The sequence below is a fragment of the Antechinus flavipes genome, chromosome 5 (assembly GCF_016432865.1).
Source record: "Antechinus flavipes isolate AdamAnt ecotype Samford, QLD, Australia chromosome 5, AdamAnt_v2, whole genome shotgun sequence".
Classification (NCBI taxonomy): domain Eukaryota; kingdom Metazoa; phylum Chordata; class Mammalia; order Dasyuromorphia; family Dasyuridae; genus Antechinus; species Antechinus flavipes.
The window spans coordinates 200,615,129-200,629,948 of NC_067402.1; the positions used below are offsets into that span (position 1 = coordinate 200,615,129).

General features: G+C 36.8%; 1 protein-coding gene across 2 annotated transcripts in view; it reads right to left on the minus strand.

Annotated features, from left to right (window-relative positions):
• Nucleotides 1–14,820, minus strand: part of ASB13 (ankyrin repeat and SOCS box containing 13) — a 63,205-nt gene that overhangs the window by 5,645 nt on the left and 42,740 nt on the right. Inside the window, exons 4-7 of one of the 2 annotated variants that reach the window (XM_051961858.1) lie at nucleotides 10,792–10,979; nucleotides 7,205–7,355; nucleotides 4,443–4,577; nucleotides 2,235–2,320 (exon numbers count right to left, since the gene is read on the minus strand). In XM_051961858.1, the coding sequence (XP_051817818.1) occupies nucleotides 2,235–2,320; nucleotides 4,443–4,577; nucleotides 7,205–7,355; nucleotides 10,792–10,979 (560 nt within the window). The remainder of the gene's footprint in view (nucleotides 1–2,234; nucleotides 2,321–4,442; nucleotides 4,578–7,204; nucleotides 7,356–10,791; nucleotides 10,980–14,820) is intronic. The other variant, XM_051961857.1, reaches the window with a different exon arrangement.

A 14,820-nucleotide genomic window follows, 5' to 3' on the forward strand; every position in this document is an offset into this window, starting at 1 on the left:
CAAGATATCTAGAGTCTTAACCAAAGGAGAGTCAGGAAAATAAATTAATAATATGAGAACAAATTTAAAGAAAAGTTCACTGAAATTATGCTAAAAGGATAGGAGGAGCATTTTCTTAATTCATCTCTATTTAACTCCTTCCAAAAACTCAAAGCAAAGAATTATACCATTACAATTTATTACAAGAAGCCAAGTAAGCAATAAAGATTCAACTCTTATCTTCCTATCCCTTTCCTTTGAAAAGAAAGAGTAGATGAGTATGTTGCCAAGTACAATTTATATATCAGTTTGGTTTTCAGTCATTAGCACAAAAAACCCTTTTTGATTTAAGACTTTCAATTCCATTTTATAGACCTCACTGTGTACTATATTGTAATACACATTGTGGTTCATTCTAAATAGGTTCCTTAAATCAGTGAGAAATAGCTTTATCCAATATTCAGGTTATAAAACAGCAAATAAGAATTTTATTTATCTAACTAGTCTACCGATGACAGTAAATAAGAATTTTATTTATCTAACTAGTCTACCAATGCAGCAAATAAGTATTTTATTTATCTAACTAGTCTAATGATGGTGATCCATCAACATTTTCCCAAAAGTTATTTATTTTATTCTGAATTTAACAAATATAAAATAGAAATGGACAATATAAGACTTCTTATCAGAAGTCTTAATGTCAAAAGATTAGATCATTTCTCTGTGGGGGAATAGTTTGTTGCTAATGTAGAGAGAAAGCTGAGCCAACCCACAGATGGCAGCAGTGAAGCAGAGTTGGCAGTTTTCAGAGATATGGTAAACAGCACTGACTTATCTGAGCCAGAAAAGCCACAAACATCCAGATTGGTTGGACAAAAACGATGGAGAGCTTTAGAAGCTGCCAAGTGAAAAATAAGAGCTTCACAAGTTTACCAACAAAATAGTTCATCTATCTCTAAGAAGGCAGCATTTAACTTAATCAAAAGTAAAGTGCAAACAAAGCTTAGAGAGATGTAGGATTTTTAGTTCAGGAGGAAGATAAATAAAATTCAGTTTTTCATTGATGCTAACAATCCAAAGTGCTTTTATGATGCCCTGAATGTTATTTATGGGTCAAAGACCTATGGTGCTTCTCAACTACTCAGCCCTGAGGAAGCCACATTGATTAGTAATAAGGACATGATCATAGAGAAATGGGCTAAACACTTCCATCAGCTAATGCTGAAGTCATTGCCTATTCAAGGTAAAGTAAACCCCTCTTTAGCAGAACTTCAACTGAAGAGATTTTGAATGCCATTTGGCTCCTCTTGTGTGGCAAAGTTCCTGCTGTTGACTCTATTCCAGCTGAGATTTATAAGGCAACAGATCCACTGCAATGCCAAAGTTGACTGAAATCTTACTGGCTCTATGGCAATAGGAAGTTATCCTCTAGGAGTTCAAGGATGACTCAACTGTCCATCTCTATAAAGGAAAGAGAAATAGGTTGTCCCATGACTATCACAGGGGTGGGGGTGAAGAGAGTCCTCTTTCCTTGTCCTTGCTGGAAGGATTCTTGCCAGAGTCCTTCTTAATAGACTGATCCTTTACTTGGAAGACAGTCATTCTCCCAAGAGCCAGTGTGGCTTCAGAAAGGGCGAAAGAAAAGTCAAAATGGTGTTTGCTGGCCAAAGAGAAATTCCAGGAGCAGAAAGAAGGTCTGTATCGAACATTTAGCCATTTGACCTAGACTAATACTGTCAGTTGTGAGGGCTTGTGGGAAGATCAAGGCAAAATCTGCTTGCTTGGAGAAGTTCGTCAGTACTGTACACCACTTCCATAGGTTATGAATAATGGATTGTGTATTCCCAATGATCAATGAAGTAAAGCAGGGCTATGTGCTTGCTTCCATGCTTTAGTGCATGATATTTTCAGCAATCTTGTCAGACACCTTCAATGAGGATGAAAAAGGCATCAAGGTAAGCTATTGCTCTAATGGTAAATTATTTAATTTGAATAGGCTACAAGCCAAAGCTAAAATGGAGGGAAAGCTGGTGCTCAATTTGTTGTTCACAGATGATTGTGCACTCAATGCACCTTCTGAGACTAAGCTGCAACAGAGTATGGACCAATTCTCTGCTGCCTATGTTAATTTTGATCTCTCAATTAACACCAGGAAAATAGAGATTCTTCACCAACCAGCACCATACCATCTGTATGTGGAACTATCTGTTAAAGCAAATGGAAAAAATTTGAACAATATAGATAAGTTCACTTACCTGGGCAGTATACTTTTCAGGGATAAACATGCATAGATGATAAGGTTGACTTATGCACTGCCAGAGCTGGCTCAGTGTTTGGGAGGCTTTAAAGGAAAGTGTGGGAGAGAAGAGGTATTAGGCTGCCTACCAAATTGAAGGTAGACAGTCATTGTGCTAACCTTATTTTTGTATACCTGTAAAACCTGAACAAGATACCAGGACCATGCCAGGAAACGGAATCACTTTCCTTTGAATTGTCTTAGGAAGATTCTGAAAATCACCTGGCAGGATAAGGTACCAGATACTGAGGTCCTTCTCTAACTAAACTGCCAAGCATTCCAATTGCTGCAGAGAGCCTAACTCCATTGGGCTAGTCAAACAGAACTGGTCTAAAAGACTATTTGAAGAAGAACTCACATAAGGCAGGCGCTTAGGGATACAAGGACACTCAAGGTTTCTCTGAAGAACTCTGGAATCAATTGTGAGAGACATGGGAAACACTGGCCCAGCATGGCAAGCTCACATCAAAGAAAGCACTGTGCTCTATGAATAAAGCAGAACTGTAGTAATTCAAAAGATGTGCAAATCTAAAGACATATCCGTTCCAAATGTTCATATGGACCCTTGTACCTGACAAGCTCACACTGGTCTGATGAGCCACAGTCAGACCCGCCACTCTTTGGCCCTAACACTGATGTCACTGTGGTCTTCTTTGAGCATCAAGAACAGCCATTGTGCGGTGTATTCAGGCAAAGGCTGCCTGGGCTTGCCCTGGACCTTCATCTGGCCCATCCCTCCTCCTCTGGCCAAGGCAGGATTCCCCAAACACTGAGCCTGAGGTATCCTCTCACCTTGTCTTTTGCTATGGATTTGAATCTATCTGTACACTTTGCCTTTCACCTACTTTGTGGTTTTTCTTCATTCAGAGCCCCTGAAGGACTCTGGTAGATTTTTTGTACAATCCTAAATTTGATGAAGCAACACACAGCTATTTTCATTTGGTTTTCTTTATTATTTCTTTGGTTGCTTTGTAGGGATGTATTGGGGGATCTGAGCTTTTTTAGCTCCTAACACACCACCCTTTTGTTGTTTTTCATTAATGTTTTTATTTGAAGTTTTCTGAGCAAAGATACCAGAGTGGTTGCCATTTCCTTCTTCAGCTTATTTTACAGGCAAGGAACTGAGGCAAAGAGGGTGAAGTGATTTGCCCAGGGTCACACAGACAGAAAGTGACTAGCAAGAAGCCAGATTTGAATTCACAAAGATGAGTCTTCCTGACTCCAGACCTGGGACTCTTCTACTGCACAATGTGGTTACTCCCAAACTACCACCAGAGTCCTACAACACTTGACATCAATGTAGTAAAAACTATAAAAACTTTGTCACTCTTAAAGAGTTATGTTCTCTGGTCACTTAATGGGCCTATGTCTGTGGAAACTATTTCTGAAATTTATCTAGGCTGTATGCTTTGTTTTGATGTGGACTACACTAAGAATGAAAAGTTAAGTCAGGAATCCCTCCCTTCACTTGGGCAAAAAAAGTTTAATTTCAGAAGCTCAACAGAATTCATATTCCTCCATATTTACATAAATAGATAATTAAATAAATTTATTCCAGTAACTACTTTTAAAAAATAACTACTATGGTAACAATTGAAAAAAGGATACTAAAGAAAATAGAAAAGCTCTTAACAACTGGAAATCCATCTTCTTTAGAAGGCTGGTAAGGTAAGAAACATGATCTTTTCTATTTCTTGACAGTTCCATGTGACTACTTCCAAGACACAATCAAAATAGTAAAATGATAAAATGTAAAACTTTTTTAAAACAACTTCCATAAAGTATTGAATTAATAAAACATGGAAGCCTTTTTCTAGAAAGAATGATTTTAGATATTATAGAAAGTTAAGGAGGTTTGAAATCTCTGACTATGCAATTAAAACTATAATATATAAAAATCTTAAGTTTTCTATGTATTCCTTATTTTCCATCTTGGGAAACTGCACATTCTGAACTTTGTGAGGATGTCTGATAATGCTAAGAATTAACTGAATTCTATACAGTTTTGAAGTTTCACTATGATTCATATCCTTAGATTTGATTTGTCTGCCTCATCCTAAAACTTTTTCTCTACCCAATTTAGGAATCAGCCCCAGTAGGCAGAGGTTGTGTTAAGGTCCCAAATGTAATGTGTCAAACAATATTGTACTGGTTAAGAACCACTTACCTGCATTAAGCAGCACTTTCACACAATCCAGATGCTCCCTTGCACAGGCAACATGCAATGGAGTACCAAAATGGCAGTCATGGGCTTCTAGATTAGCTCCAACATCAATAAGAAGTCGCACACATTCAGAACTTCCTTTAAATAAATGAAAAAGGAAGCATGGAGGTTAACAAATGTAGACCACTCTCTTTTATGTAAATAATAATGTGATAGAAAATGAATTCCAAGTTCTCTTTAAAAAGACAAAACCACAATTCTGTCCTAGTCTTGCAAGTAGTTCATATTTATCATGTGACTCTAAGGAAACAATAGTTTCTAAACCAAAGCACAGGAGAAACTATTCAATCATGCTTATATAACAGCTAGACTAGAGAAACTAGATAGAGAATTTCCTCTCTGTTGGGAATAGGTAGACAATTCCTATTTTATTATTCCTAGAGGAATTCCTGACTGCGAAAGATAATATTCATTATCTTTTACCCCACTGTCTCCCTCTAACTTCAAGAAACACTAGAGAAATTATGAGTCCTGCAGTCATTTTTGTATTGGCATCTCCAAAATGCTATGGATGAATCTTCTACCAACCTTCCACTAACATTATATTGGCTCTCTTTCCTTTATTTTTGTTTCCCTCCCTGATTCTTTTTTGTCTACTGACCAAAATGAGCCTGCTCCAATATTTAGTCCTAGTCCCTTTCTCTTCTCTCTCTTTCTCTCTCTATATATATCCTCAGTTTCAGAGACTTCTTTCACTATCTTGGCTTTAACTATTATCCATTTGTGGATTTTCAGCCCTAACTTTTTTCTAGGTTTCAGTTCTAAGAGACTGATGGACTTTTCTACCTTGATGTCTTGTCACCATCATTCAACAAACATAATACACATCTTTTATGTGCAAGTTATTGTGCTAGTCACTAAATACATATAACTTGGTACCTTCTATCAAGAAACTTACAATCCACAGTAGAAGACATGGCATGCACATACATAACTATAATGCAGAATAAGATATAAGGAAGTTTTCAGATAATAGACAGTGTTTTCAACTTTAGGCATGTTGAGTTTAAGATGCCAGCAGTACATCCAGGTGTAGATCTCTAGTAGGTAAATACAATATGAACTGGGATCAAAGGAGAGCTCAAGAATAGAAATATATATTTAAGAATTATCTCAATAGAAGCACACATTAAGGCCAAGGGAACAGATTAAATCACCAAGTGAAAGAATGCAGAGACAGAATGTACGAGAAGAGGCAAAATATAACCTGGAGATTGGAAATAGAATAAAAGGTAGAAAGAGAATTAGGAGGATGAAATTTCATGAAAATCAAGGAAGAAAAAATAATCCAAAAAGACTGTGGTTAATTGCATCCAAAGCTGCAGAGGTCAGAGAATGAACAACCAAACTCAGAAACTGGGAGTGTCAGGGATAAAATATTTGATTTATTTATGAAAAGGACTACCCCTCCCTCCTTTTTTTAAGATTAGTTGTTCAGGGTCAGGGAGTAATTAGTGGAACAGAGATTTGAACCCAGAGTCTTTGAATTCAAATCCAACATGAGATAGCAATTTAACAAAAAAATTCAGTATCTCAAAACATGTCTAAAATTGTACATCTCTTCCTTCACAAATCAGAATTGATATTCTTTTGCAATCTGATTTCTAGCTACTTTTCTACCTTATCTTCCATTATTTTCTAAACATGTATCCCTCTGTTCTATTAACATTGACTTATTTCCTGTTCCATTAATATTTTATGCATATCTCTACCTCTATGTCTTTGTGCACTAACTTTTCCATTTAAGATACAGAGCTGGAAGAAATCTCAGCGATCACTACTTGAACCACCTCATTCTTTGGAATCAGAGGACCTGGCTCTGACTCCCACCTCTATGAAAACTGTGATTCTGGCCAAGTGATCTAATCTCTGAAGGCCTGTTTCCTCACCTGTAAAAGTTGCAATTACCAATCCTATGCTGATAATTCTCAAATCTACTTATCCTGTCTCAATCTCTGCTGACCTCCAATCTTGCACCTCCAATGCCTTTCAGACATCTTGAATTCATTAAGTCTGAGACAGATCTCACTTTGCTCCTAAACTTTCCCCATTCCTACTTTCCCCGTTACTGATGGGAACAGCCCAGAGTGGTCCTGGGCTCCTTGGGATCTCTCCTCCTTCACTTGTACCCCTGTTGCCAAGGCCTCTCTAACAGCTCCCTTTTCTCCTCAGACACGCCAGCGCTCCGGGGGATGCCCTCATCCCTTCACAAGGACTGCTTCAACAGCCTGGTGCTGGGTTCTCAGTTCTTGCTCCACATCAATCATTTGCTATTCAGTCACTAATGTGGTTTTACTATTTGACATTCAAAGCTTTGATAACCTAAGCCTCAACTCTCTTTCCAGGTTTTTATACCTCATTCCTTAACAGAGTTTTTGATTCTAAGACAGCGGCCTCTTGGCTGCTCCACAAGCCCCTCTCTCTCTCAGCTCTAACCATTTTCTGGCTGGAATGCTCTAAAACCTCAAATTTCTTCTATAATCCAGTATATAACTTTGTGTATATGTATTTGCATTTTATCTCCTTCGATAAGTCCCCTTGAGGGCAGGGACTGCCTTTGCCTCCTTCTGTACCCCCAATCCTTAGTCCCATGCTTAGCACATAGTAGGGCCTTAATAAATGTTTATTGATTGACTAGCATGGAGCCTTAAACAAAAAGAATATGAAAGAAAATCAGGCCAGTTAGGCTACAGAAGACTACTCACCACTCATGCAGGCTTCATGTAGTGGGGATGCAGTGTACAGTGGTGGGTTGACCTTTGCCCCATGAGAAAGCAGCAACTTCACACATTCAATGCTGCCTGAGGCACAGGCATCACAGAGTGGGGTACTGCCATCAATGTTCCGGGCATCCACCTCAAAAAGGGAAAAAAAGCACAAGCGCACGCGCATACACACACAACACTTGATGGAAAACAACTCTTGGCAATACCTATGTCACTATAGTCAAGGATCTCTCTTGTTTTGTAAGTTTATTTGCATAGTACTTTATAGTACAAAGTGCTTTATCATATAATTACTATATAATACCATATATTATATACATGATCAAAATTCGTCCAGCAGAGGCTCCTAAATTATAATAAATAATAATAGCTAATATTAATGTGATATTTTACAGTACATAGAACTTTTTTCACAACAACCTTATGAAATAGGTAGTGCCCTAATATTACCATTTTATAAGTGAGAAAATTGAGGATCAGAAAGATTAAGCAGACTATAAACTTCTTAAAAGCAGAGACTGGTTCATTTTTGCTTACATATACAGTACAGAGCTTAGGACACATTAGACACTTAGTAAATGCTTGCTGAAATGAATTAAGTAACTTGCCTACAGTCACACAAGTGAATGATTAAGTATAGATTTAAACTTTTGACAATAAGCTTAGTTACTTATTTTATCAAAATTTAGAAAATGCTTTTATTAAGAAATGTAATTTCAGCTTTGTTCCTTGATCAAATTAAAGACTTAAAGAGCGCAACAAGGGTCAAGGAAATATTAAGTTTAGGAGTTTAAGCAATGGCATGCTGATAAATGTTTAACAATTACTTCTTCAAGACAAAAAAAAAGTGTACACAACACACTTTTAAATTTAACTTGTACTATTAACATTGTCTTCATCACTTTCTTAAATCTAGACAATCAACAAAACAATAAATCAAGATCTAATTTTTTATTTGCCAATTTTTAGGTAAATGCGCATACTGAAAATTTAGTAATTGGCTTCAGTTTGAGCTTGCTCTAGCATACCCTTGAGTTTGGGTGGAAAAGAATATAGAAATGAATATAGAATTTAGCTTATTAACCAAGAAAGCAAAGAACCAGGAATTAAACTCTTGTCTTTTCTCATTACCCAAACAAAAACCAAATTTCCTGAAAGACTTTGCTGTTTTTGAAGAGAGATAAGAGGGAATTCAATAACTCTTCTCTTTTTATTGCCACAGTACTATCTTACCTTCTAGTGCCAAGGCATCCTGAATGCAATCCTTTTGAAAAAATATTGATTATAACTCTGTTGGCTTTAAAAAGGCAAGAAAGTGGCTTGTAGTTACAACTCTATTGTGGAGTTTAAGTTCTGCCTCATACTTACTAGCTACATGACCATAGGTTAGCAACAATATCTCAGTAGTAATCCTGATCTAGACTAGTGGTACAGTCATTTCAGTACAGGTGAGTCCTGACTCCAAGAACCCAATCACTAAGTAGTTACTTAATTTGATACTCAACGTAAATTCTCCCAATCATTTCCATCTCCTTAATCTAGTGAAAGAATACACTGCCCCTACACTAACAATCTTTTGCCTTCCCATGACCTTGGTGAGTCAATACTCCAATACTCCTTTGTCTAGCAAATTCCCATCTTCTGTCCCTCAATTTCTCTGATCCAGTGTTTACTAAAATTATAACCTCCTTACACTGCTATCATTCCTTATATACCTCCATTCCACTTAGCCTCCCATAGCCCTTCTTCTTCCACCCTCCCCATTTACTTTGCCTTCTGGAAGCTCTTGTAAATAAACTCCCCTTTATCCTTTATTTTCTTCATATTCTCATACTTCCCTGGCCATCTTCTTAGTATGGGGTATATTTTTTTTCATGTTCAGATACATTAGGCCAAGAGGAAAGGTGAGCAGATTCCTTGCTCTTTATTGTTATTTCAAAACCCTTGCTCTATTGCCATCACTCAGAAACCTGTCCTCTGAGGTTGTTAAATCACTAATTTGCTATAATCTACCAGGTCACAGAAATTTGAGAGTTGGAAATTATCTCAATGGCTATCTAATTCAACTAGTACACAAAAAAAGAAGCACCATTATGTATTTTGAACAAGTGACTGTCCAGCCTTTACATGAAGATTTTCAAGGAAGGTGAACCTAATAATGCTTCTCAAGGTAGGCCATTCCACTTTTGGACATTTTTGCTCTAATTGTCAGCAAATTTTTCCTAACATTGAGCCTAAATTTGCCTCTTTGTCACTTCCATTCCCTGCTACTTCTTTGGCTCTTCAAGAAAAAACAAAACAAATCTAATCCCTCTTCTACTAAATACCACTTCAGAAACAAAACAAAACAAAATCAGGTAAGAGTTAAAATTAAAAGATAGTTAAAAAGAAGACTTCCTCTAGGAGTTTCTTTTTTCCAAGTTAAACATGCCCAATTCCTTCTACCAATTTTCCTATGCATTAATTCAAGACACTTCATCATATCTGGATATCCTCCTTTGCATATTCTTTAGCTTTAACATGGTTCTTCTTAAAACTTGGTTTCCAGAGCTGAAAATACTTCAGATGAGATCTAAAGAGAGAAAAGTACTGAAGGATCATCATCTCCCTCTTCCTGGAAGCTATGCTCCATCTTAAAGCAGCCCAAGATTTCATTTCATTTTTTGGCTGCCATATCACATTGCTGACTCACATTTTCCAGAACAGATTAATATCTATCTAATATAGTTCTCCCATTTTTCACTTGTGAAATTGGATTTTTTGTGTTCAAGAGCCAGATTTTAGATCTATTTCTACCAAAAATCATCTGATAACATCAGGTTCATTGTTTTAGTCTGTCAAAATCATTTCAACTGTGACAAACCACCATGTTAGCTATCCCTTCCAAGCTTTGTGTCATCTCAAAGGAGAGGAGTATACCATTTATATCTTTATCCAAGTACTGATAAAAATGTCAAAATAGTATAGGGTCAAACATGAAGAACTAAGGTATTTTAATGGAGGCTTTCTTCCATATAAACACCAAGACATTAACCATTACTTCAAGTCTAGCCATTCATCCAGTTCTGACTATTCTAACTATAATATCATCTAATCCATATCTATCTTCTACACAAGAACACTTTATCAAAAGCTTTCCTAAAATCTAAATAAACTATCTACAGCACTCCCCTCCTCTGTTTATCTATTAGCCACTGTCAAAAAAGGAAATGAGGTTAATTTGTTCTTGATTATACTGTCTCCCTTTTCAAAGAGATCAGAACACAATTTATAGTGTTCTTTTTCTACCACAAACCCTTAAGCAAATATCTTTGTCTCCAGTTCATCAACCTCTTCAATTTTCATAACTATTCCTTCATTTCAACAAGCTACTTCATAGGTCATCAGGAAAGACTTGACACAAGAAAGTGGTACATGAGTTGAATGAACTTTCAAATTAAAGATTCAAAAAAGAACTAGTATCAAAAGCATCTCCTCCTCAGGAACAGGTAAAGTAACCCAGAATGAACTTCTATACTGCAGATTCACCCCTCCTGAAAAAATGTCTCCCTTCAAAAATAACCAACCTGGGCTCCAGCAGCCAGCAGAAGTTTCACACATTGTGTCTGACCCTGAAGACTAGCCTCATGCAGAGGTGTGATGGAGTCCACGGTGGCCAAGTTGACACAAGCACCATTCTCAATCAGTTGCTGTAGCTGCAAGGTTTCACCCTGTTGGGCAGCTTCATGAACAGGTGTCCTATCCACCCAGAAACCTAGAAAGCAAAAGTAGCCCTTAAATACTGGCCACACAATTTAACTGTATCTCAAAACACTCTTTTTTCCACACATAACCACATTTCTTTTATTTCATTATATTTTCTAGAGATGAAAAACACATACCCTAACCCTTAGAAATAGAGGCAAAATTTATTTTTGATTTCCAGTGTCATGTCTACTTACTACATGTTGCAGGTACTGTCCACAAAATATCAGTTTTGCAAAATGCCTTACATATTAAGGGGGGGTTGTTTTAAGTGAAAAACATCATAAAAAAGAGAATGTAAAGATTTAAAAATGGAAATGGGACAAGCATTTATTAAGCATCTATTATATGCCAGATGCCACTAGGTGCTCGAAACAGAAAATACCAAAAAAAACTACTATCTGCCCTCAAGAAGCTTACATACTAGAAGAGGTAGAGAGACAGTATGTACACATAAGAGCAAAAATAATTTAGAAACCCCTCAAGAAAGTCAATGCCAAAGATAAGGTTCCATTTATACCAAAATATTTGTAGATGAGCTTTTCATGGTAATTAAGAATTGAAAACAAAGAAAATGGCTATCAAGAGGAAAATGGATAAACAAATTGAGGCATATGAATGTAAAAGTATATTAATGTGATGTAAGAAATGACAAACATGATGACTACAGAAAAGCATGAAAAGACTTAGATGAATAAAGGCCTATAAACAAAATGGAAAACTATAATAGTGCAAAGCTTTCCAATTTATTAGTTGCTAATTCCAATAGCCTTATTTCTCTTTACTCCTTTTTCAAATACTTTACATTCAAATGCAGTAATCATTCTCGATTTCCTTAACCTCAACTCTACAACTCTCCACACATTACTGAAGGATGTCCTACCACATTTAGAATACCCTTCTTCCACATTTATGCCTATTTAAGTCTATTTCATACAAGAATCCATTCCTCCAGAAAGCCTTCCCAGAATCTCCAGACTAAAAGTGACTATTTCTTCCTCAAGATTTGAGAAGATGGTAAAAATAGCCCTCCACACTAATTAATTTCTTTCAGGGAGTCTAGTAATAAAATGAGATTATACTATCCTTGACTATCGTTCTAAAATGAGCATTTAATGGTATTATAGAGATATGATAGAAACAACAGAAAAAAATCTCGTTCTTCTATACAATTGCTTATTCATTGTAAGCAATAAGTAAATAAAATGTCTTTGAAAGCTTTAACTAATGGAATTACAGAATTTCCCAGTAATTATAAGATTTTGTTCTACAGAAGACAATTTCATTAGCTCTTGTAAGAAGGTAAACTTAGCCTTATTCTGCTTAGATTTACTCTAATTTCACTTTTCTCCCTTCTAATATAAGCCATGTAATTCATTATACTGTTCTTTACTTTTGAATCCCTTGCCTCTTTTTCTTATTGACACTCATACCTTGCCAAACTCCAAACCTAGTTAATTCTCACTGTTAATCTCCTTTCTTACCCTTACTCATGGACTACTTAATAGAGATGAAGAAAATCACACAAGCAAACCCAATTGGATAACTATAAATTTTTTCTTTTTCCCTGGCTAGGTCTAATTCTGGCTGAATGGGGTGCAATCCAGGAAAAAAGGAGACATTTTTATATATAGATCAACAGTTAATAAAAGAAAGCTTAGCCATGACATAAGAAGATAACATAGCAAAACACAGACCCCCATCACCTTGTCCGGCAGAAGACATGTGGTGACTCAGAGAGTTTGGAGCACGTTCCAAGTCTGCAGGGCCCTGACTACATTAAGCCTTTGAGTTGGTTAATCAGTCAACTCACTAAGTGCCTAAAATGTACCGGGGGGGATCCAGGGTGTTCAGGGTAACAGTGCCCGCAGCATCCCTCTGGAGCTCTGCTTTCCCCTGTGGCTTCGAGAAACTGGAGCACCCCCAGCAGCCACACCCCAGTAAAACCGTCTCAGCGGGCAGGCTAAACCAGTTTGTGGTGAGGTAGGATGCTCTCTACTCCAAGCTTTCCCCTGGTAGAATGAGAGAAAATTGTCCCAGTGGCCATGAAGGTGGCTGAGAAGGGCGCTGTGGAGCCCTGAAAGATGCTGCGCTCATTCACTGTATTCTGGGCCATCATCAGACATCTTGACTTTTATCTTGGCACTTGACCTCGATGTCTCTGGAAGAAAAAGTAAGGCTGACGTGCAACTCTGCCACACTTAAATAATATTTTAAAACCTAACCTGGAAACTACAGGTCAAGGAAAAAAATCACTGCACCCTCTGAAAATTATTATTTTTTTAAAGCTCTAGACACTATATTAAAAAAAAAATTAAGGAAAACTGCCCAAATCTATTAGAACCAAGGGGCAAAGTGAAGAGACAAATACCAATTGTGTCTGGAAATGAATCTCAACAAGAAAATTTCCCAGAAGAAATGTCACATACAATATTCCCATCAATGGGAACAAAAAAAAAAAAAAAAAAACACTGAGCAGCCAGAAAGATGTAGCAGTTTCGACTAAAATCAAAAGTTCATGGAACGCAATATTCCAACAGGCAAAAGAAACAGATTAACAACCAGAGATAATTTTCAAAGCTGAGTATGATCCTAAGGGCAGGAGGGAACAAACAGAGAATAAAGAACTTTCATGAATTTTCTGATCAAAAGACCAGAGCTGATATAGGAATTCGGAAATACAAAAATAAAAAGTCCAGAGAAAACCAGAAAAGATATATTTATTTGAACAACTGAAGAGGCTGTATGATGATATCTACCTTCAAAATGTAGTGTCTCTTTTCATTTAGTGAGAATTTATTTTCCCTTTCTCCTACTCCCTGAACTCCAACTGTACAAAAACAGTATTAAATAAGCCCTCACAATAATAAATAGGTATGTTCAAACAAAGCAAATTCCATATTAACCAAGACCAAAAAACAAGTCTTGTCTTGCATCCTTAGCCCATCAATTCTCTGTCAGAAAATAGGTAGCACACTTCATCTTTGGACTTCTGAAATTGTCATTACATTTATTTATTCTGAAAGTCTTGGGGGGGGTGGAGAAGAAGGGAAGGCTAAGAGAAATACACGAATGTAGAAAGAAGGAAATAGACAATGGAACCTTTTTTCTGGTAATTGGAATGTTTAATGTGGAGAAAGGGATAAGTACACATTGATAAATCTCACTCTTTTCTAAAAAGGACAAAAAAAAAAAAAAGAATTGAACACTCAAAAGTTTGATAGGGAACTACAGCTGACCCAACAAAGAAATAAGGGGGAGGATAAAAACAGAAAGGAAATAGTAACAATCACAAACAAACTTTCTGATTCTGATTAAAAAGGGAACATAAACAGGGAGAAGAAAAGTAAAGAACTAGATTTTATAAGAATACTCTAGATTGTCTCTCAGACATGTAGGAAACTGCTGAACAAATTGTGGCAAATGAAGAGAATGGAGAACTGTTGTGTACCATAAGAATTTTTTTCCTCCTGAGGCAAGTGGGGTTAAGTGACTTGCCCAGGGGAACTCAGCTAGGAAGTGTTAAGTGTCTGAGACCAAATATAAATTCAGATCCTCCTGACTTCAGTACTGGTGCTTTATTCACTGCACCACCTAGTTGCCCCCCGCCCCCCGCTACGAAATTTTAAAAGAAACATTTTCAGAGACTCCTGAGTAATATGAACTGATGCACTGTGAAATGGAAGAACCAAGAGAACACTGTTTACAAGAGCATCAACATCGTAAAGAAAAACAACTTTTAAAGACAACAACAACAATCTACTAGAGGATCTTCTGTGAAAACATGTTACCTACCTCATGTCAGAGAGATGCTGTAGCACACACAGGGTTTGGAGACTTAAATTTTTTAT